The sequence below is a fragment of the Anabrus simplex genome, chromosome 2 (assembly GCF_040414725.1).
Source record: "Anabrus simplex isolate iqAnaSimp1 chromosome 2, ASM4041472v1, whole genome shotgun sequence".
Classification (NCBI taxonomy): Eukaryota; Metazoa; Arthropoda; class Insecta; order Orthoptera; family Tettigoniidae; genus Anabrus; species Anabrus simplex.
This window is the reverse complement of record NC_090266.1, coordinates 862,105,898-862,131,308: the sequence shown is the minus strand read 5'-3', so window position 1 is coordinate 862,131,308 and position 25,411 is coordinate 862,105,898. Positions and strand designations below refer to the sequence as shown.

The window sequence follows — 25,411 nt, the reverse complement described above, 5'->3', positions numbered from 1 at the left end:
CAAGATGCAGTGGTGTGCGTAGCTAATTTCAGAGGTTAGGTTACGCACTTTCGCGTCTGGTTAAATTTCAGAAAGGCTGTTCCCATGCAAATTTATAGTGAAAAGGTTATCATTACTCTACAGGGAGCTTGAAATATGTTTCCATAATACGTGCACGTAAACCTAGGTTAGGTGATGCTGTTTAAAGTAATTTGCCACAAGCCTCTGGAGTGATACTATTACAATTGTTACGAATGAAACTGAATATGCATGTTCAGACTATTGGAGATAGAAAATCCTATGCTAACGAGTAAGCCGGTGTTTGGAAAACATCCGTGAGAATTTTAAAACAAAACGACTGCTGTTTCCTACCGATTTTAATGTTTTTGTGCGAGTTTTGTATCTTTTCCAACTCTTATGGAAAATCGTGTATAACCTTATACGAACAATCTTAAACCAAAGCAGTTTTGCTTTCACTGTCAAAAGGTAGAGTTAACCATGGGCTCACTATTATCAGGAATAGCAAACGTATTCCTTAATAACATTGAAAACAATTTCTTAACAAGAGACATAGAAGTAGATCAAGTTTTAAAAGGTGCGCAACTAGAAAGAGCTACAGAGCTGATTACAAATGGAGGATTATGGAAGCACTTAGTTAATTTGCAGAGGCTTACAGACTGAATGCTAAGAGGTGTTAACGGTGTACAATGAAGATGTATGTGTGAGATAATGATCCACCATATAGCAACCACATTTCCCTGTGTAAGTGGTGAGGATCATCAACCACAGCCTTCAGCAATTATTCAGCTGGGTTCTGTTAATCCGATGATAGTGCAAAGGAACAAATTTGTTAGGCTGTACCCAAGCATGCATTAATTATTTAATTAAATTTATTTCCTAAGAACAATCAGAGCCAAAGCTAGTTATGGTGCTTAGATACCAGGGGTACTTTAACACAAGAGGAATCTTCACTGCAAACAATACAAAGTTGTAACTACAGTATTGTGTGTAAGGTACATATCTCCTTGTTTTATTGCTGTCACTGAGTAAACAATGTGTGACTGTGCATTATGTTCATACAGGCAAAGATTTCTGGAATAGGTGTGCTTTCTGCTGAAACCTCGACTTAAGGTAAACCTTCATTTAAGGTTTAAAAAATCTGGTCCCTGTAAAAATGCTAAATGTTCTACTGTATCTGTTTTAGGATGCATACAAACACCCAGACCTCAAGCCAGAAAAATTAACCAGACATGCTAAAATCCCCAGCTTGGCTAGAATCAAACCCAGGGCCCTCTGAACTGAAAACCATAAAGCTGACCATCCAGTCAAGGATTTTACCCTCTTATTATGATTTTGTAACCCTATAATTAAAGTTCAGACACCATTAGACACTCAACATAGGCCATTAAAAGGTAAAAGTGCACAAGAGGGTGATAATGGTTAGCTTCTACGCAAAGTAGTAGCAGCAGCAGCAACAAATCATTTTGTGTAATATTAAGAAAAAATATATTTATGTTATGATAGTTGTATTACTATAAATCTGACATACTTTACGGCATACGTGATTTCCCACGTTTCATGCAACTGTATTTTACGAACAACTCCCATTAGAAAGAAGTTAAATTTGACAAAGGAAGACAAAACTGTTACTAATGGGATTCAGAAGAATATTGTAACCCCCCATAGACTAAAGAAATATGAGAGATATCATTCAGTACAGTCATCAAACGACAAACATCACCACCACTAATGCAGAGGACACCTCCACGATTTCTCACAATGCTGAGAGATGTGGGTACTTTTGACAATATGTGTACATATAGATACTTATGTGGACTTGACAGTTTCAGCTCATGTCCAGTATTTGGAGTATTTTGGTGTAAAGTCATACAGAATACATACATCTCGAATAAATGCCAATGCTGACAATAACACCTTAACAAAACATGGTGTACTTAAATTCAATACCCTGCACTGGGAGTATCAATCGGTATTATTTATCAGGAGAATCAACTGTCACTACCAAGTAACATTTCCATGAGAAGCCTTTTACACATCACAGTTATCAGGAAGTAAGTAATTTTAGTGTGAAAAGAACCACAGAATTGTAGGTATCTTTAGCCTTTCTAGGTGTGAGCTTCATTCTCGATATACATTTCTTTCAAGATATCTTCAAAACAAAAATATATTTTTCTGTAATAAAATAACAAAAAGCTTCAACAATTCATCTACTGTCACTTCGCATGTTTTTCTTTCCGCAGGGACTCCAAGAAGTTCCCTGAAAGCGCTAAAAGTCTGTACCGCTGTTTCAGGTTACGAGCTCTTTTGTGAGCAGAAGCAATTTCAATGGTGTAGTTACCAGGGAACCAGCCCCTTTCTCCATCACGTATTCGTTCTCCTTGGTACCATCCTGTAAAAATAATTATACAATTAAGAATTTTGTAACATTTAGTAAATCTAAAAACTTTCAAATAAGAATTTAAAAATCTAAAATATTTACAAAGTTTCTAGACATACAAATAAACTTTCCAGAAACTTTTAGAGTGAGAACAATTTTTCACACATAGCAAGTATATGGACTAATGATGACAGAGCTTTCAACCCTAAATTAGAATAAATTTTACTGTTGATTTTATGAACATAACGAATGATGCTAAATTTCTCACGTCACAGATTTAATGTACTGTATCAGATTTATGCACATATGAGCCGGAGAAATATTTCACCTCAAATATCTCCAAACTAGCTGAAGATAGCGATACACGGTTTCATCAGTTTTATAGGCACTTTTAGCAAGTACCGAAGCAGCAAAGCCAACTGCTCTTCTTGAATCAAAATATACTCATTTCTGCCACATACACAGTTGGTCATAGGCAGCCACATTCAGTGATTCAATTATTTCCACAGTCAGACATGTAGCACTTGCAAAAGAGAGTATTGAAGCACGCACATTTTCAAACTGGGCACTGTTGGGAGTTAGTGACCTAAAGGTCAAGAAGACTACTACGTAGACTCATAACTTAGGTTGATATGTATGGGAAGAGTAAACATATTCTTCTCATGTTTTTTATGTTCAGAATGTTGACATAAGAAATGAAGGTCACATGGCTCACTGAACTTTACACATCCAAGAATGTTTCATGTTTTACAGTAACTAACAAAACTCTACATATCAAAGGAGACTGGTTAAAAAGGAAGCCTTTCTCTTTCAGTGCCAACTAAGTTAATATGACCTATAAATTTTCAATCTGTTGAGAACATGAAATACAACACTATGACGTACTGGTAAAATGTGGACAATTATAAAAGAAGTAGAATTGTATGTTCTGAACAGAAGCCCATGCCCAGAAACATACTATTTCTAAGTTACAGGTACAACAATTTCAAATCAAGTCTTTAAATCTCCTGCATCTTCTGAATGAATGTGCGATAGTTATTTTGCTGAGGCTCTTAATTAAATTTCCAACAAACTACCATTCACTAATTTGGTAACAATGTCCACTGTTAAAGGGGAAAATAAAATATATTTATTCACTTTGTCACATTAACAATTCTTTCAGTAAACTTAAAAAACTGTATTTTTTGTTTTCTCTTTTTGTGTGTAAAATGATGATTAGCATCCTGGTCTGCTAAAACAGCATTTCAATGTGGCAGCAATTTTAAATGGACAATTATACTGTAAGTAGAATTCTATGTTTTGATACTTGTTGTTTAAAGGGGCCTAACATCCAGGTCATCAGCCCCTAATGCTAAGATACAAAACAAAATTTAATGATAATTAAAATTTTAAGTTCATCCACTTACTAGAAGTTAAAAGTGAATGAATATGAATTTAAAACAATCAGTGGATCTAATTTGCAATGGCTTATTTTCTTATAAAATGATAGAGAAAATAGATTAAGGTAGAATAAGGCATTGCCTGGAGTGCAATCATATAAATATAATTTAAGTTGAAATAAGTTTTTATTTTTTGCTATTTGCTTTACGTTGCACCGACACAGATAGGTCTTATGGCGACGATGTTGAAATAAGTTAAAAAACATTAAAATACACAAAAACTAAAACAGACTCAACAGAATAAAACAGAGTTAACAATAAATTAAATTAAAAGCAGATAAAAACCCTCACTTTTATACACGATAAAACAGCCCACTACCCCTCATGAAATGGACGACTAGCTCTGCTGACTGCTCGTCATCTCGTACGATGAGGGAGATCTAATAGTGCGTCCTGGTGATCACTCTGAGTTGTTAGTTGCAAGTTTCAGGGATACTTCTCTGGTTTGTTAGTTTCAAGTGAATTTTTTTGTTGCTTTGAGTGTTATGATGTTGTTGCTGATGGACTGTGAGGTAGTAGAGGATGAAAGGCATGCAGTATTGTATAGACAAATGAGAGAGAATTTATAGGGTGCATAGCTACTTGCTGCTTGAGAAGGAAGTTGTCAAGCCAGTGGACAATGTAGTCAAAGCGTAGAAGAGTGTAGCATGTGTGGGTAAAGTAGGAGGGTTACAACTGTAACCTGAGACTCTGCTGTGACATTCTCACTGGGCACCAAAAGTCACTATGAACTGAATTCGAACCACTCAACCTTGCCTCCAAGAAAACTTGGAATGTGTAGTGAACAGGCATGATTACTGCATTACCAAGCTTTGCATTTTTCTTTACTTGTTAAAATATAAGCATTTCAACAGAGTTCTGAAAATACAGCTTGCGTTCAGGAGATGGTGGGTTCAAATCCCACCACCGACAGCCCTGAGGATGGTTTTCCATGGTTTCCTCTTTTTCACACCAGGCTGTAACTTAATTAAGGCCACGGTCGCTTCCTTTCATTCCTAGCCCTTTCCTATCCCATAGTCGCCATAGGACCTACCTGTGTCGGTGTGATGTAGAAAAGAAAATACATAGAAGCGCACATCCGGTCAGTATGTGTGCAAGGGATAGAGGACCAACAGCATCGCAGTAAGGGGACGAGTAAGACAGACACTGTCATCTCCCTTCTCTCTGCATGGCCAAGGGTGGTACTACTACTACTACTACTACTACTACTACTACCACCATCCAGGAGTGGAGCGAGTAATACTGATGAGCAATCCAGTTGTAGCGGTAGAGCGCACCACCGATCCCCTCCACTTACAACTGCAAGTACTCACGGAGGACCAGAGCACAGTGTACCGCATGACACATGTTTAACAAAGGGAGACGACGTTCAGATTACAGATTATCTTCAAACTTTGTACACTTTTAGTAGTCCGTTAGGACAACATAATATGCAAGTAGTAAGGCGTATTACTTAGGCGTTTTCGAGAAAATCGCAAGGGAATTTTTGCGTTTAATATGTACCGGTGCATTGCGGTCACGAGCACGAGATGGCGTCGATCGAGTGATTAGCGTTCAAGCTCCGTAACCTCTGGGTCACTGGATCGAGTCCCGCTCATCGCTTTTTTGTTTTTCAACACTGGACATATTCTTTCATATGTAAGCGTCCAGGTGCAAAGCAATTCCGGGTACCTTACCCAATTTCACTGTCAGGTATGAGGGATTTCGCAAATCACGACAGGCATACATTTTCAGGAAAACTTTATGCATTTGGTCGTTTACTTGTTTATAATTATAAATGTTGTTCTTGTAGTCCGTCTCTGTGGTGGAGTGGTTAGTGTGATTAGCTGCCACCCCCCGGAGGCCCGGGTTCGATTCCGGACTCTGCCACGAAATTTGAAAAGTGGAACGAGGGCTGGAACGGGGTCCACTCAGCCTCGGGAGGTCTACTGAGTAGAGGGGGGTTCGATTACCTCCTTAGCCATCTTCAAAGTAGTTTTCTGTGGTGTCCTGCATCTCTTCCAGGCAAATGCTGGGATGTAGGGCCCCTACCTAACGTAAGGCCATGGCCGCTTCCTCCCCTATCCCTTTCAATCTTCCCATCCCTCCACAAGGCCCCTGTTCAGCATAGCAGGTGAGGCCGCCTGGGTGAGGTACTGGTCATCCTTTCCAGTTGTATCCCTGACCCAGGACACTGCCCTTGAGGCGGTAGAGGTGGGATCCTTCGCTGAGTCTGAGGGAAAAACCGACCCTGGAGTGTAAACAGATTAAGAAAGAAGAAAAGAAAGATATTTTTTGTAATGATAAAAATTAGTAAAGAGCCAAATAACATTGGAAATCCAATAAAAGTTCATGCAAATACACCTTTTTCAGTATATTATCATTGAACTGTAATATACATGAAAGAATATGACCAGTGTTGAAATACAAAACGACAAGCGGGACTCGAAGCAACGATTACAGAGCCTGAACGTTAACCACTCTACCACCGCCATTTCGTGCTCACAGATCGCAATGCAACAGTACACATTCGAAGCTAAAACTTCTCTTGCGATTTTCTCAAGAACACCTTAGTAGTACGCCTTATGACTTGCACATTATCTTGTCCTAATGGACTACTAAATGTGTACAAAGTTTGAAGATATTCCGTGATCCGAACGTCGTGGCCTCCCCTTGTAAGTGTATTGTACCTGCATTCATTCTGTGCTTATTAAATTTGCGTCTATATTTCCTCTGCTTGTTGTGTTCTGTAGATAACGCAAAGTATATTAGATAATAAATGTAGTATTAGTTTGATATTTAATCCCATTTTTAAATGGTATTCATGTTTTAGAATATTTAAGGGAATTTAATAAATGTTTACAAAAATTTGTACCACAAATACCAAGAAGACCGTCTGAAGCATGGCATTTCTTTGAAATTATTGATGATAAAAATCAGCAAAATGCTAATTTTGCGGCCGCATTTACGCGACGGGTGGTGGTGTAGTGTCAAATTTGTAGGATCATATCAAGAAGCATCACTAGGATGAAATGAGCAAGTCAGCTTCTGCAGCAGAAAAAAAACATTGCTGTATTACGCAAAACAGTTATGTTGTGAGAAAAGGTCATTGAATAGATGGGTGAAATACCTTTACGTAGTCATGCCAGTAACGTGTTTAAACGTGCTACTACAGTACATTTACTCGGTAGTTTACTCAGTACAACTGGGTGATGTCACAACTGCTCCGCTCCGTATCCACTACTACTACTACTACTACTACTACTACTACTACTACTACTGACACCATGTTTGACTCTAAACAAGTATATTTCTCTGTAGGTCACAAAAACCGAAACGCAGCCAAGGGTAAATATCCCATATCCGTCAGTAATATGCAATAAATGATATTTATTTATTAAATATCCTGACAGTTTGAACCCTATTGTGCATGAGTATATTAGGGTTATAGTATTGATCAGTTTTTAAATTATTGGTCCTTGACACAAAATTAGGAAACTAAATTACTGAAGATGTGGTGAATGAACTTAAGGAACTGTATGTAGCAGCAGGATTTGCTGAACAGATGATATAATGACTTTGAAAGTTCCACATTACAATTGTTTAGGTGACACTCAAGTTCAAATCTTGTCCTTCCAAACATGGCACAAACGCACAAGTTCTTCCCCAGTGTGGTTTCAAGAACTGGTGCAGGTGATGATGTGTTTTTCTTCATGAGCGTGAGTTCAGTCGTTCCGATGGCACTAAAGAACAGGGGTTCAATTCCTGTGATGACAAGGGCTGCTTGTGTAGATATTGTGCGATAGGCATGAAAAATTTGAAGGATGATTCCTCTCTGAACCTGCAGATGTTTTTCCTTAGCCCTCTGCTTTTCAAGTGTAGGACGAAACGATAAAGCACAATACAGTATTAGTGGAACAAAGGTTGTGTAGTATATAATGCGGAGTACTGATACTTCTGATTAAACTGTCACTTCCTGGAATCCAGTCACCTTAGTAACTTCAAGACTTATACTTGCAGTAGCTGCTCGCTCAACCACGACTACTATATCTACACAGACGGCTCTCGCACACCTAATAACACTGAATCTGACAAAGTGGGATGTGCATTTTTTGTCTACGAGAATAACAGGAAAGTGTTTTCAGCCCAATACAAATTGTTATCCAGCTGCTCAGTATTTCAAGCCGAGCTATGGGCCATCAAGTCTGCTGTGGAGTGGTATAAATGCAACAAGAGTAGCACTCGGATACTAAGTGACTCACAGGCTGCATTGAACACAATCAACGACAAGCACAATGTCAATCCAATAGCTGCTACTATAAGATCTAGAGCACAGCAGTGCCCCCATGTCTGTCTTTCGTGGATCCGAGGACACACTGGTTCTCCTGCAAATAAGGCAGACATCCTCGCAAAAGCAGCCTCCTCATCCAATATAGAAATCACCCAAATCAAAACATCTCATAAGACAGTGGAACAACCTCTGGACATCAAGTACAAAGGGTTCTGTAATAAGTGAAGTATTTATTCCCCGACATATATAGTCTACTCCAGTGTAAAATATTAGTGCACAAATTCATTCTCACTCAGTTTCTCTCTGGCCATGGAAAGTTTAAGTGCTACTTTGAACGCTTCAAAATTAACATTGCAGGCGACTACTAGTGCTTTTGTGCCATATTTGGAAGGACAAATTTGAACTTCAGTGTCACCTAAACAATTGTAATGTGGAACTTTCAAAGCTATTATAACATCTGTTCAGGAAATCCTGCTGCTACACACAGTTCCTTAAGTTCATTCACCACATCTTCAATAATTTAGTTTCCTAATTTTGTGTTAAGGACCAATAATTTTTAAAAACAGATCAAAACTATAACCCTAATATACTCGTGTACAATAGGGTTCAAACTGTCAGGATATTTAATAAATAAATATCATTTATTGCATATTACTTGGTAAAATCTATGCCTCTAACTTTCTTCCATTTGCCACATGATACTGCCAACAAAGCTGGTTCATATCTTCAGCTTCGTGCAAAGTATTCATCTCAAATGTTGCCTTTATCTCTACATTATGATTAGGGATCAGAAGTTCAAGCATTTGCATAAATTTTTCCCACCAATGTATTAATATGCTGGTAAATTATTCATGCAAATCACTGATATCTGAACACAATATGACCACTTTCATAGTGCATTAAAATGCATATGTTGTCTTTCTTAATAGATGCATCATATTTAGGGTTTTATGCCCTAAAATGGCGTATTGAAAATATATTATCATTTTTATTGCGCTTATAAATGCACGCCCTCGCATTTTCTACTAATGTGTAATATGCTCTGTGAGTGTAAGCAAATGAGAAAGCTAAAGGTCACTAACAACACAACAGTAACTCCGTTACTCATCGATTCATTTAATTTGTTGTGGCCTGATAATATTAGATACAACAATGTACTCCTCATGGTAACAGACACAGCTAGTTGCTAGTTACATGATTAAATCAAGAATAAGGTTAAAAGGTAGTTTTCCTCATTTAATTCACTTAACATGTCTCGCACATGTACTCCATCACATAGCAGAGACTATTTGTTTATGCTATCCATTAGTGGAGAAGTCAGTGCCATCTGTTAAGAAAATATTTGTAAGAACTCCATCAGGGGTTCAGATATTCAGAACAGCACCACTTGATACTCCCTTACAACCACAACCTATTTTAATGCGCTGGGGATCGTGGCTTGAGGCTGGGCTCTATTATTTGAATATTTACCAAAAATTAGATAAGTTGTAAAAGCATTAGATCCTAACAAAGCATTATCTATTGACCTGGCTCAGCAAATACTGTCAGGTAAAGAATTAGAAAGTAACCTTGTATTTATAATAGCTCATTTTCATTGTATTCCTAAGTTATTATGCCATCAGAAGCAGCTGGGATTCCTTTACACCGGTCATTTGCAAAATTTAACAAAACCATGTTCACTTTAAAAGCAGTTCCAGGTGTTGAAGGAGAAACAGTGAAACAGAAAGTAACAAAGTTTTTTTCCAAAAATCCTGGGTATAATATACTGCCTGAAATTTTAGATGTTCTAGAAGGCAAAGCACCCACAACACCAACAGAACAATAATATAATTCATTATTTACAAAACAGTTAGCAGCACTTGTGAATGCCCCTGTAACTTCATGCAATGTAGAAGGGAGTTTTTGGTGCTACCAAGCTTTGCTGAGGAACAACAAGCAAAGATTGACAATGGAAAGCATCAGTCACTCCCAAGCTGCAATAGTGAAGAATTCACCAATGATGAGGCTGGCACTACCAAATCCATGGAATAACTACTTATGTTACAGATTATTTTATTTTATAGTAATAAACTCAAATTGATTATGCATATTTTGTTGTATATTTAGGTACTTTTAAGGGCATAAATGCATTAATATTTATACAGATTTTAGAGCATGAACTTCTGATCCCTAATTACAAAGGTGTCACTCACAGAATTTCTAAAATTATGAAGTGATCAGAAACAAAACGAACAAAAAATCAAAACACACCAAAAAAAACCCACACAAACCAGCATGTAAGAGCTTTAAGACAGCATAAGAATGGAAATGTAGTCCTCTTACCATCACTCATTTTCCTGAGTACATTTACCACATCCGACACATCTAGCGACAGCTCATCTGGCTGGCAAGCTGTATATGGATGAATAGCAGTCACCTGAGGACAGTCCCACTCTTCATATACCCTTTCATCTGGGTTATCTGACATAGGCTGACTCATGGCTTCCAGCCATCGTTGTCTGTCTGATTCAAGAGGACAGGATAGCACCTAGGGTAAAGGAAAACCTCTTAACTACAAAATAATATAGGATCTTAGGATTACAAGATTCCTGTATAGAATGTATCGCATCAATATCACACATGACACTAACATATTACTAGAGCAGTAACACACTTAACATCTCTACATTACAGTTAAGTAAGTAAGTAAGTAAGTAAGTAAGTAAGTAAGTAAGTAAGTAAGTAAGTAAGTAACTTAACAAAACAAACCCCATGGCACTACAGCACTTGAAGGGCCTTGGTCTACCAAGCGACCGCTGCTCAGCCCGAAGGCCTGCAGATTACGAGGTGTCGTGTGGTCGGCACGACAAATGCTCTCTCCCGTTATTCTTGGCTTTCTAGACCGGGGCCACTATCATCAGATGGCTCCTCAATTCTAATCACGTAGGCTGAGTGGACCTCGTACCAGCGCACAGGTCCAGTTAAAAATCCCTGACCTGGCCGGGAATCGAACCCGGGGCCTCCGGGTAAGAGGCAGGTACGCTACCCCTACACCATGGGGCTGGCTAAGCAACTTAACAATCTATTCAATATCATCTTCAAGAAGCAACACCTCTGACTCAAGATAATTCACTTATTTATCAAATTAACCAGAAATAAACAGGATGAAACAACTAAAATTAATTAAGGAGAAAAATTTTACTTTTTAAATAGCAATAGTGACATAATATACCCGCAACAAAGTAATAAATATTTGTACAGTAAAACATTGTTGATTTTAACCTGAAGGATCCAGAAAGAACCCGAATTTGAATTAAAGTATCGCATACTGTACTTACATCTTCAAATTAAACACAAATTTTTAACATTGTGTTGTACAGTAATGTCAAAAGACTGCAAGAGAAGTCTGAATTATTCATTAATTTGAATTAAAAACATTAGAAGTAACCGAGTTCTACTGTACTATATTTAGTAAAAATAAACAGACTGAGTGTTACTTCCAAAAATTGTTCTGTTGGTTCAGCATATGTACATAGTCAAATAATCAATTTTATTTTTAAAATACCGAGCTCGATAGCTGCAGTCGCTTAAGTGCGGCCAGTGTCCAGTAATCGGGAGATAGTGGGTTCGAACCCCACTGTCGGCAGCCCTGAAGATGGTTATCTGTGGTTTCCCATTTTCACAACAGGCAAATGCTGGGGCTGTACCTTAATTAAGGTCACGGCCGCTTCCTTCCCATTCCTAGGCCTTCCCCATCCCGTCGCCACTATAAGACCTATCTGAGTCAGTGCAACGCAAAGCAAATAGCAAAAAAAAAAATCTTTTTTCTTAAATTTAAAAAATAACATTCAGTTCAGTAACCAATGGTTGAAATTATCATTTAGTCAACAATCGAAATAACTGATACATGAAATCTTAGCGATTTCTACCAGAATAATAGATTGAAATGTTGCATTCTGTGAAAATAAGGGGCCATAATAAGATAAAAATGCATTACAATTTCATTTAGAGAGTTCTATCAGCCTAAAAATTGTTTACTATTTGTTTTATATTGCATTGACTCTGAGAAGTATTATACTCATGATGGGATGGAACATCGATAGGACTGGGAAGGAAGCAACCATGGTCTTAATTAAGGTACAACCCCAGCATTTGCCTGGTGTGACAATGAGAAACCACAGAAAATACTCTTCAGGGCTGCCAACAGTAGGGTTCAAACCTACTATCTCCCAAATGCAAGTCAACGTCAGCTCTTTCTTTTCTTTAAATGTAAAAGCCATCCCTCCCTCTATTAATATAGTAGAGTACCGGGCAAGTTGGCCGTATGGTTAGGGGCACGCGGCTGTGAGCTTGCATCCGGCAGATAGTGGGTTTGAGTCCAACTGTGTGCATTCCTGAGGATGGTTTTCCGTGGTTTCCCATTTTTACACACTCCTAGGCCTTTCCTATCCCATCGTCGCCATAAGACCTATCTGTGTCGGAGCGACATGAAGCAAATTGTAAAAAAATATATATTAGAACATTATTTAACTGATTTTTCCCTATCACAGCATAACCTCCAGCAGAGCTATATGAAGATCCAATCAGCTGCTGTGTTGAATACTTGGCAAACCAATAGACATAATATATAATTACTTTAACTCTTCTCAAACACACCGACTTACCATCTCAACAGTTTTCTTTTCATGGTTCTGAAGCATAGTAAGCAACATAAGATTGCGGCCACTGTCGGAAGAAAACTTGACAGGAATGTGAGACATGCCTTCAGCGCTCAGTACCTGCACCATGTTGCGTGGACAATGATCCACTACAGTGTAACACTCCTCGCTGCAATGAGAACAAGAAACTATTTATTTTAAAATTTCATTACCATGATACTGACATACATACCACAAAGATGTTTTCAAAAACTTCAGTGTGCATCATGATAATAATAATAATAATATATTAATAATATATCAATAATATATTATTAAAGCAGCATGGAATAGTGGCAACCTGTTACATGAGAATGTACGAGCTACGAGCGATAAGGAGTTTCTAAGCTTGACAAGTTTTTTGGCTGGAGCGAACTTCATGTAGGCTGGACTGCAGTGCGCAGATTATTTACGTGCAACCATGCTATATAAACACACCTATGAGCCTCCCGGTGCCAATACTTCTATCCAAAGCGCCAAGCCATCATTGTGCAGTTTTATTTCATTCTGAGTGATCCTGTGCTGTGCCGCGGTGGTGTGTGGCGATTACAATTTTATCTATCATTCGTAATTACGTTGCTTTCTCACTTTAGCTCCTGTGTATTATATTGTTATTCATGACATGTCACTTCCCGTGAAAAAGCAAGAACTCTCGAAGAACGATTGAAAATTATAGAAGAAGTTCAATCGAATACGTTCGAAAAAAGAGTAGATATCGCTAAACGTCATGGATTAGAGTTTTCAACTTCAAACTCCATATTTGCCAAGAACGAGATAAGAGAGCAAACTGATAAATGTGGCAATTCAAGTAAAAAAAGAAAACTGGAAGAGAACCTCCATTCACTCAGCTGGAGATTATCCTCCAATTCACTTGGTACTAGCAAGCAAGGGCTTCCAGTACTCTCATAGATGGAACCATATTACGGGAGAAAGACCAGAAGATAGCTGCAAGATTGAAAATTGATAATTTTACTGCACTGAATGGATGGGTCGCTCAATTTAAAGTGCAACATGGACTAGTTTTCAAGAAGGTATCCGGAGAAAGTGCTTCTGTGGACACGGAAGGTAAGGAGCTGTGGTTCGAGAGACTGCCATCACTACTGGAGGGGTATAAGCCACATGACGTATATAACGCAGACGAGACCGGACTTTTTTACAGTGTCCTTCCGCACAGAATACTAGTGCTGAAGGGTGAACCTTGCCATGGTGGGAAAAGTTCAAAAGAACAACTAACCATTCTGCTGTGAGTGAACAGTGATGACAATGATAAGAGTGTGCCAGTCATAGTGGGATAGTAATTAAAACCACATTGTTTTAAAAACACATAAAATCTACCCGAAATAACAATCAAACTAAAAACCTTGGATAACCACTGAAAATTTTTCAAAATTTTTAAGGTCATTTGATGCCCCTATGGGTGCACAAGGAAAAGTCATGCTCTTTGCGGATAATTGTGGTGATCATCCATAGGACACGTAATTTCTTCATAATGTGAAAGTTGTAAGTTTCCTTCTGAATTGTACAGCGTGTTGCAGCCTCTTGATCTTGGGGTAATAAAATGTTTCAAGCAAATCTACCATAAGCGCCTAACTGCTGTGTACTTGTTGGATGTCGGTAAAGGAATGAAGAAGAAAATAGATTTACTACAAGCGATTCATTTCAAGTAGCAGCTTGGCAGCAGGTGTCCCAGCCAACTGTCGTGAACTGTTTCCATAAAGGTGGTTTCAGCTTGCAGCTACGTGCGGCAGAAATAGACTCCACTGAAAATATCTGTGCTAATAATGAAGATAGTGATGACAATGTCTTTAATGAAGACTGGGAACAATTAAGGGGTAAAGTGACACTGTCCTGTTGATTTTGAAAACTATGTGCTGATCGATTCTCATGTGGAGTGGAAACAATTGAAGAGCTGTGTGAAGAAGGTACGGAGGAGAGGAGTGATGAAGGGGAAGAAAACGACTGTGAACCCCAAGTCGAAGCCGAAGCACATGCCGCCTTAGTGGAGGTGAAATCCTTCATGTACTCGCACGATATCAATGATCGTGAAGAAGAGAATATTATGCAAGTGGAGAAGGCTTTGTTTCATCTGAAACACAGAGCTTCGACAAAACAAAAAACAATTAATGACCTTTTTTACTAAAAAGAGCAAGTAATAAAATGAAAGAAATATGAAATTATACCATTATTTTTTGTTTATAACAAGACTGATATGCATTAAAATTAGCCTATTTGCGAGACTTGAACTTTTTTCTAGTGGCTTTACGTCGCACCGACACAGATAGGTCTTATGGTGACGATAGCATGGGAAACGCCTAGGAGTTGGAAGGAAGCGACTGTGGCCTTAATTAAGGTACAGCCCCAGCATTTGCCTGACATGAAAATAGGAAACCACAGAAAACGAAAACCATCTTCAGGTCTGGCGACAGTGGGATACGAATCCACTATCTCCCGGATGCAAGCTCACAGCCGCGCACCCCTAACTGCACGGCCAACTCGCCCCGTGGACAGATCTTCATTGGGGTGACCGCGTAAAGGGTACAGATCTCTGCACATGGTTATGAGGGTGTTTAGGGGTTGTAGAAAGAATGTAAAGGAAAAGGCATACAAGTCTCTGGTAAGATCCCAAGTAGAGTACGATTCCATTGTACAGGACCCTCACCAAGTTTACTTGATTGAAGAACTGGAAAAAATCCAAAGAAAAGCAACTCGATTTGTTTTGGGTGATTTCCGACAAAAGAGTAGCGTTATAAAAATGTTGCAAAGTTTGGGCTGGGAAGACTTGGGAGTACGGAGACAAGCTGCTCGACTAAGCAGTTATGTTGCAAGAAATCAGCTTCATTTCCCACATCAAATCTTATTTACATTAAATCAATAAAAGTAAATTTCCACCTGTTTGATACTACATATTTTCTTTAAGCAAATTAAATATTTGTAGGACATGTTTCATTCCTTATGAACATCTTCAGCTACATTACACTGCGCAGGAGAAATTACAGAGAATTTTCTTCTTCTCAGAAAACATCTTAAAATCGTACCTTGTTATGCTTAAAACAATATTAAATTTAAAAGAGAAAAATAATTAAAATATGTGAGTAGGGTTGAGTGGGGCAGTGAAATGGGAAGGGAAGATGGATCTTCTTATGTTCTAACCTAATTTAAAACAATTTCCTATTCACTTAAATAGATGTTGAAAATTTGTTAATATACAGCACTTTCATTCACCTATGATGTGTTTTTTTTTCCTATTTGTTCATTTTAAAAAATAGAAATGTTCATATTGATGTCCCGTCTTACTTAAGAAACTGTTCTCTTCAGCTGCTCTTCTTTACTGATGTGAGCATTATCGTTTGATTTAATTTGGTGAAAATGGGTCTGATGAATTTTGTTTATTAAGGGATCCTCTGAAGCCGATTGCTGTCTTATTGTAGTTACGAAAAAGCTTTCCCATAATCCGCAATGAAACAAAAATTGGGGATTGCTTTGTATTAATGTGTATTAAAATCTGCACAAGGGAACCTAGTGTTTAAATGAATGGTATCTCACCTTGTTATGTTGGCAAGATACTGCAGGGATTTCCCTCACCGGAAGAGTTAAGAGAACAGCTCCTGCCATCTCTGAGCATATTTGGGTACCTCCTCGGCTAATAAACCCGCGATTTTCAAACGGAACATATATGTTTCCGCCCGCGAAGAGTTAAGTATGTTATCACTATTATTTGCTCTTTGATCTATGACTATAAAGGTATCGTCTACAAAGCGTATCCATAGGTTAAACCCTTCTATTTGTCCTGTTATTCTGATATGTTCAAGATGATCCAGATAAATGCTGGCTAAAATAACACAGACTGTAAAAGAAAGCAACCGACTGAACCTCCATCCTCCCGAATATCCATTTCACCTACCCCCTCTTCTGAAGCCATTGAAACCATGACCGTAAGAGACACGCCTCCTCCCCACTCCACAGCCTTGCCTCTCCCGAGGGAGGACGAAGCTTCAGAACACACACATCGTTATTTCACTAGACGGAAAGCTGCATCTGTTGCCGCTAGACCCCTCCAAGGACACAGTACGTTACCAACATAACAAGGTGAGACACCATTCATTTAAAAACTAGGTTCCGCTGTGCAGATTTTAATACATATTAATACAAAGCAATCCTCCATTTTTGTTTCATTGCAGATTTTGGGAAAGCTTTTGCATAACAACATTAAGACTGCAATGAGCTTCAGAGGATCCCTTAATAAACAAAATTCAAGAGACCCATTTTCACCAAATTAAATCCAACGACAATACTCGCCTCGGAAAAGAAGAGCAGCTGAAGAGAATAGTTTCTTAATTAAGACGGGACATCGATATGAACATTTCTATTTTTTTAAATGAACAAGTAGGAAAAGCACACACACACATCACAGATGAACAAAAGTGCTGTACACTAACAAATTTTTAACATCTATTTAAGTGAATAGCAAATGGTTTTAAACTAGGATAGAACATAAGTAGATCCATCTTTCCGTCCCATTTCACTGCCCCACTCAACCTTTTACATATTTTAAGTATTTTTATCTTTTTAAATCACTATTGCATAACAAGGTACTTTAAGATGTTTTTGAGAAGAAGAATGATGGTGTGCGAGTCGCTATACTAGCTATGCGAGCTATACTACACACACCGCAGCGTGAGGTCCAATTTGGTTTCTGCCCAGAACTGAGAATTAATATATCCACGCGCAGTATCCACCTTCTTAACCAAAAATTCAAAAATAACTTCACGTCCAACAATCAACAACACAGCCGGTCAACACAGCTTTAATACACCAAATGCCTAATTTCTCTGCTTAAGCCAACTCGGCATTAAAAGAGTATCACTTTTTACTCTCCAGACTTTGTACATACTTGTATATATGTTTATAAGTGTTATTTTACATTGTATTCTTTAGTACGAGGACTACTGAAATCCATGAGTTCATATTTTTACAACACTAAGCACCCCATTTTTACTTTGTTCCAAACTTCTTTGTATATATATTCCTCGTATTATTAATTACTACTCACCGGTACCATACTAACATTTCTCCTCTCATTACCACACTTCACTTTATAAATTATGAAGTCCATAAGATTATTACAGTTAAAAATAACATGTTTTAGGTTTCGACAAAACTTATGTATGCTTTAATATGGCTGATGATGACCCCTAGGTGGGTCGAAACTAGTTCCATGTAATTTATAATATTGTAAATACATATTAATATTTAATAGGTGGAAACCATTACTGTGTTACTATTCATATGTTAAGAAAATTCTCTGTAATTTCACCTACCTATGTTATGTAAAGTAGCTAATGATGTTCCTAAGGAACGAAACACGTCCTACGAATAATTTGCTTAAACCAAATATATAGTATGAAACAGGTGGAAATTTACTTTTACTGATTTAATGTATGCGGTTATGTTCCAAGCTGTCAGTGGAGTAGATGAAAAAGCTTGGAGTTTTTAAAAGAAGGGAAGATCACAGTATGAAGATAAAGTTTGAATTCCAGAGGACAAATTGGGGCAAATATTTGTTTATAGGTAGCGTGATGGTCCCCTCAGTGTAGGAAATGACACTGGAACACATTAACTAGAGCTGACTCCATATTACGGGAGGCTGCAAAATGTATCTGTACTCCATGTTAGGAGCGACCAGATATCCTGCTGGCAATAGCTCTAAAATGCCTTTCGGAGTGGTGACCCCATCATAATAACAGCCTGAAATGAAAATTGATATTTTTAATTCAGCCTCGGAAAAGGCTAGGACGTTTCTCAGAATTGACACCCAGTTCTTATGCTGCGAAGAACTGTGAGAAGTGAAAGACCAGAAGGGAATATTATGAAGGTGTCAATAATGAACCTTGTGTCCCCGACAGGAAAGTCAGAACAGGCGATTGAGTTTACGAAGGAGGGGAAAATAGCTATGATGGGATTGAGTGAGGTTAAGTGGAGTGGAAAATGAAACTGGAAGTTGAGGAAGGGATATACTCTCTACTAGAGTGGAGGACAAAATACAAAAAGTGAAGTGTGGATAATAAGAAAGAGGATTTTAGATGAGTATGTAGATAAAGTGGACTACATAAAGGATAGAGTAATCAGCATACAGCTAAGGATGGAGGATGGAGTTAAGGATTTCATCATCTAAGTATATGCACCCCAGACTGGATTTAAAGAAGAAGGCATGGACAAATCCCTGGAGATACTGGAGAGGAAAATGGGGAAGTGACTGCTATGGGAGATTATAATGCAATGGTAGGATGCAACAGAAAAGGAATGAGGAAGTAACTGGAGCTTCTGGATATGGAAAAAGGAATGAAGAGAGATACGTAGGTTAGTGGACTTTTGTGTGAGAAATGGGTTAAATGTTGTCAATATGAGGCTCAAGAAAAAGAATAGTAGAGAGATTACAGGATATGGATGGGGAAACAGAAGAACAAAGACAGTAATTAATTACTTCTTGGTGGACAGTTGTTACACATAACAGCCTTTACAGAGGTGGCCTTAGATGGAGACCAAAGAGCACTGGTGGCAAAAATGAAAGTATGAAAAATAGTAAGAGTGAAAAAATGTATGTAAATTAAAAGAAATGCAAGTAAAAAAAAATTCCAATATAAACTGAAAACAATTACCTACACAGAATTGAGGCGGAGAGCGTGGAATTGGAATGGGACAAGTTCAAGCAGGCATTTGTAAGGTGTGCAGAAAGTGCTTGTGGCAGAATAACTGAAAAGTGAAAGATAAAGACACCCCATGGTGGAATGAGAAGGTAAAGGAAGCAGTGAAAAAGAAGAAGAAAGCATGGCATTCATTGAATAGGGATAAAATGGAAGAAAGTATTGGAAAATCAGAAGAAGGTGCAAGTAAGTAGTACGTGAAGAAAAGCTAGGAAAGATTTACACGAGAGATGGAAAGGGATGTGCTCAGTGGTAACAGAATGCTATGAAGACATTTTTTTAGAAGGAAGAGAAAAGGTCTACACAAAACAGGTGAAAGGAAAAAAGGAGAGAGAACTCAACCAGAAGAGATAAAAAAAAGGTAGGAGGACTTTGAAGTGAGGAGTGTTCATGAGATGATACAGGTAGAATGTAAGGAGACGAAATCCGAGACTGAAATTATAGTGGGTGAAGTAGAAACTGCTTGTCAAACGATAGAAAGTGGGAAAAACAACAGGACTGGATGAACTGTGTGTAGAAATAAGAGCAGCAGGACCTGTTGGTCTACAATGGCTGTATAGACTATTTAGACTTATTTGGAAGGGAAAAAAATGAAAAGATAAAACTGGTACCAAACAATTGGAGTAAAGGAGTAATAATTACTTATATTTAAGAAGGGGAAAAGGAGATACATGATAATTATCAAGGAATCACCCTCACATCTCGGGTAGCAAAAATATTTCTAACGGTACTACAAAAGGGAATGAGAAGAAAGGTACAAGGACAACTACAATAAGAGCAATATGGCTTTTGAAATGGAAGATCAACACAAGACCCCATCTTCAGTATGAGGCAGTTAATGGAAAACATTGGAAATACAGAAGAGAGATGTTGATGACTTTCCTCTGTTTAGAAAAAGCTTACATAATGTTCCCGGAGCAAGAGTATGGAATGTAACGTGGCAAAGGATTTGGAAAACATATTATAGGATATGTGCAGGAAATGTACAAGAATTGTTGCAGCAGTGTCCAGAGGCATGTGGGGAGGACAGAGTGGTTTTGGAATAAAACTGAACTAGGACAAGGAAGTGTGCTATCACCACAGCCATTCTTATTGGTTATGGACAAAATTGTGAAGGAGGCAAAGGCAAAATATGGGGACAGGGAGCTGGAGAAAATGTTGTTTGCAGATTATTTTGTGGTGTGGGGAGCAAAGATAGAGGAAGTAAAAGGGCAACTCAACATGAGCGAGATTATTGAAAATTATGGAATGAAAATCAGCGTGGGAAAGAGTAAGACAGTGCTGGTGACTACACGAGAAAGGGAAGGAAAAAGAATTATAAAAATAAAGGGACAATACCTTAAAACTGTGGAGAGCTTCAAGTGCTTGGGAAGCAAACTAATGCAGGACGCAGGGATGGACATGGAGATCAGCAAAGGGATTCAACAGGAAAATGTATTCTACCAGAGTGCGAGAAACCTGGTGTGTAGGAAGGAAATATCAATGAAGTGTAAAAAGGTGAAGAAGTGTAAGGTATACTAATGCCCAATAGCGACATATGCAGTGAAGATCTGGACACTGGCATAAAAGAGAATAAAATCCAGACCAGTAAAATTAAATTTTTAAGATGATAGGAACAAAGGACAGAGTAAGAAATGAGGACACCAGGAAGGAAATCAAAATGGAAAAGCTTTATGGCAGAATAGAGAGATATAAACTTAGAATGTCTGAATACCAAAGTGGATGATTAGGACCCAGATAAAAGGGAGGAGGGCAAGAGGGAGACCCAGACTGAAGTGGATGAAAATTATCAAAAATAGCATAATTAGAAAAAACCTGGATTGGGACACAGTTAAAGATGAAGAATGCTGGTTGGATAGAAGAAGATGGAAAGGTACCATAACCACTGCAACCAGGTGGGAGCTGGATGAAGTAACTGGATGATGATGATGATGATGATGATGATGATGATGCAACTAAGACTAAATTCTTGAACCAAGGTCAGACTAGGTGATTGATAGACTTTTAAATGAATGTTTTGGAGATAGCATAATTTACGAAAATAATATAAGAGTTTTGTCTGTAATGTGGTCAGAATTTTGAAATATTGGTATTTGTGTATCAGTCTTGTCCGAACTAAGAAGGAAATTCAATTTGTACATTTCTGTCATTTCTATACACACGAGAAAATGGCTGAACAGAACTGAATTAAAATCTGTAGAATATTTATGGTCAGGGGAGAAGGCAATCTAGTCTAGGTAATAAATCATTTTATTCACGCTGGACAAAATCGTACCTTATCTTTTCCCTGCCAAATTTTGAAAAAATATGCGTGGTTTATTCATGTATGTACAGTATGTTTTCTTCTCTAACTTTTTTAAATACGGTAACTGTATATAAGCACATTATGTAGAATAAAATTGTATTTTAATATTGCAATTTTCAGTGGGGATGGAGGCACATTCGTGAATGCAGGGGCTATGCCCTTTATCCATTCACCATCCTTGAAATGGTCTCTACAATTTGAGGGAATAAATAGACAAAAAACAAACAAACAAACAAATAAACAAACAAACAATTATGGATGGTTTAATAGCTTACTTATACATTTGCAGAATGCCGAACACAAAAGTCAACGACTAGCATACAAAACAATTAGACTGACAATGATGACCTGAGAGAAGTGCTGCACCATTTGAAGTGATTGGTGGAAATATTGGATCAAATCCAAATTAAACCTAATTTGCAAATGAAACCCAAAGAACCTGAAAATGAAATGATAGGACAGTCCAAGGTTCCTTTTGTATTTAACAAGTTATCACTAAGAATAATGAATATGAGCTTGCATTCAAAAGATATTAGTTTCGAACCCCACTGTTAGCAGCCCTGAAGATGGTTTTCCATGGTTTCCCATATTCACACCAGGCAAACTCTGGGGCTGTACCTTAATTAAGACTACGGCTGCTTCGTTCCCACTCCTAGCCCTTTCCTATCCCATCGTCGCTGTAAGAACTATCTGAGCTGGTGCAACGTAAAGCAAATTATAAAAATTTTAAAAAATGAAATTTAAAAAAATAACTTTTCATTAACTAATTTTTGAACTTACCTCTTCTTCTTGGTGATGACTAGTAAATCTGTAAAAAGGAACACATGCAATGTTATTTTTGAGACTTTCTTGCCAAAGGTAAGCTTGGCATCATCTCCTCGCCAAACAAGCTGGATCAGTTCACCACTTCTGACAAGCCAACGTGAGCTTGATATGATAGGCACATGTTTGATTTCACGAGGAAAATCCAGCTGTCGACTTAGGATTAGAATTTCTTCCATCCGTTCCATTCGGCGGGCTCCCTCATTACAATCCTGCACAACCTGAAAAAATCAGATAGATACAATAAGTTAATACTTGAATACAGGGAAAAAATTAACTATGATAGACTTTTATTATCTTCTTTCTAGAGCTATTTGAGGAATGGTGAAAATTTAAGAAAAAATTAATCAATAATTTCTGTATCAGAAATGTTATGTGCATTGGCTACCATAGTCAGCAGTACAAATGTTATTTATTTTGTCTTCTTAATCCAGTGACTTATGGAGAATGTATTATTTGCCAGTATTTTGAACAGTTATGGCAATTAATAACTTCCAAGGTGTTTGTCATAAGATTATGTGTCATATCAAATTGGGTGCGAGACAGGAACAAACATGGCGACAATATTTTATTTTAGATTTACTTGATCGCTTGGATGAAGCAATCAACATGGTTACTGCTTTCGATATGACGTTTTGTGGCACATAAAACAGTTAGTTTCCTTTGACTTTTTGTCTGGAGAAATAATAATAATAATAATAATAATTATTATTATTATTATTATTATTATTATTATTATTATTTTATTTTTTATTTTACATTTTATGGCCTACATTGGACCACTCTAGTCAATTATACAAAGGATTTCTTGATTTCCTATCAGCCCATATTTTTTCATTCTGAGAGATTCCCCTCTGTTCCATTGAAAATAACCTCCCATTAGACCTTTTATTGATCTTGGTCTGCAGCCTGGTGTGTGTGTCTTGAAGTATCTTAAGCTTTTCTGTTTTAATTTTGAGACTGTCTATTGTTATTTGTAGTTCTTTAATATCCTCCGTAATTTCTGGAGGTCCATTTAATCTTAGTTTTCCTATTCCATAATTTTTCAATTATTCTGCTAATTTTGGTATCCCGTGTTCTGATAAGATAACCAAAGAATAATATGTTTTTTTTCCTAATTGTGCTCAATACTGGTTCAATTTCCTTATAATCATCATATTTTAAAGGCAAGGCCTTGTCGCTGCAACCACATTTGTCTCTCCTCTGATGAGCATTTCAAGTCAACATATTTTTTCAAATTCAGCCTGTCCATCACAGAATCAAGATACTTCTTCCTCGGCCTTCCTCTTCCTTTCTTACCCAGAATTAAACTGTTTTATTTGATATGATTCTCCATTGTCCAGTAACTTGATACTGTTTATTTATGCATGTTCTAATCATGGATGGATATGTATAAACATGATCTCAGTTTTTTCAAAGATATTGTAAGACTTATTTTTTGTGCTATTTCCTGTAGAGATTTAATTTGGTATTGAGTTTCCTGAATATTGTTGGACAATAGAGCATGGTCATCAGCAAATTCTAAACAGTTTAAACTTAAATTTTGTTTGGGCTTCCACTTCTATGTTCTTTGGTTTGACCTTGTACCATTCTCTTATTATAAATTCTAATGCACAATTAAATAGTAATGGTGATAATGGTGGGGGCTTGTCTTAAACCTGTTTTGATCAAAAATGGTTCAGAAACCTCTCATCTAAACTTTACTTTTGATATGGTATTAGTTGAGGTAAATTCTATCAGTTTAATTAATTTAGGTTGGAGTCCAAAATTCTGTAAAAATTTTAACATCGAAGGTATATGTATACAATCATATGCCTTCTTAAAGTCAAATAATGTTATTATTACAGACCTGTTTTTGTTTTCCGTAGTATGCCATTATTAATTTTAAAATGATGATCTGCTTAGCACAACTTCTCCAGAGTCTAATAATAATAATAATAATAATAATAATAATAATAATAATAATAATAATAATAGCAGACTCCATTACAATATTAGAGTTCATACTGGTTGGGACTATTTGGATGATGTGTAAGGATGTTGCTGGTTGGCATATAATTGAGGCAAGAACTGATATTGATATACCGAAGTTATTAAATTGCCTTGACTGTTCAAATCACTGGCAAATGATATCTCCTCCAGAAATCACTGGTCTAAGAAGACAAAATATCTAATAACATTCTGGTTTTGTTTTACGAAGTCAATTATCTCTGATTTTGTACTGCTGACTACAGTAGAATATAAGGTTAAGAAAAGTACCTATTTATTAAACTGAAATTAAACCAAGAAGAATTAAAATAAATATTGAAAGAATGGAAATGTTAAAGAAGCTTGAGATGACTATGACCATGAAAGAGGAGAATATAAAGAATCTAATACAGTGAAACCTCGTTAGTGCGTTTAACACGTTTTCTCGCTTAGCACGTCGTAAATTCGAAGTCCCAATTCTCATCATATCAAATCTATACGAAAGTACCTCTGTTATCGAGTCACAAATTTTCGCTAGTATGCTTAGTACGCTCACATTTTTCCTAGCCCTAAAATGTTATTTGTCATCCCTTGTGAAACAAACGTGATTTTCAACTTGGGTAGGTTCTGTCGCCACAGTTGCGTGATTACGGAAAAAGACCTTAAATTCCTGAACTTCACAGGACAAGTTGCACGTTCGAGGAGCAAGGTGTTAGCCTCAGGAATGTTCAATTTTGCTTGCCAGTTAGCACGAAGATTGCTGAATAACACAGTGAGTTTATTTGTACTTGTATTTCGCATTCTATTCAGAAGTTAGAAATCTATTTTGTGTTGAGTGGTACAGTGAAGTGTA

At 37.3% G+C, this 25,411-nt stretch overlaps 1 protein-coding gene across 1 annotated transcript in view; it reads right to left on the bottom strand.

Moving 5' to 3' along the window:
- Positions 1 to 2,018: 2,018 nt before the first annotated feature.
- Exn (Ephexin) overlaps positions 2,019 to 25,411 on the bottom strand; it is a 256,905-nt gene continuing 233,512 nt past the window's right edge. Inside the window, exons 15-18 of the mRNA XM_068226056.1 lie at positions 22,549 to 22,811; positions 12,730 to 12,892; positions 10,409 to 10,613; positions 2,019 to 2,389 (exon numbers count right to left, since the gene is read on the bottom strand). Coding sequence (XP_068082157.1) covers positions 2,214 to 2,389; positions 10,409 to 10,613; positions 12,730 to 12,892; positions 22,549 to 22,811 — 807 coding nt within the window. The 3' untranslated portion in view covers positions 2,019 to 2,213. The remainder of the gene's footprint in view (positions 2,390 to 10,408; positions 10,614 to 12,729; positions 12,893 to 22,548; positions 22,812 to 25,411) is intronic.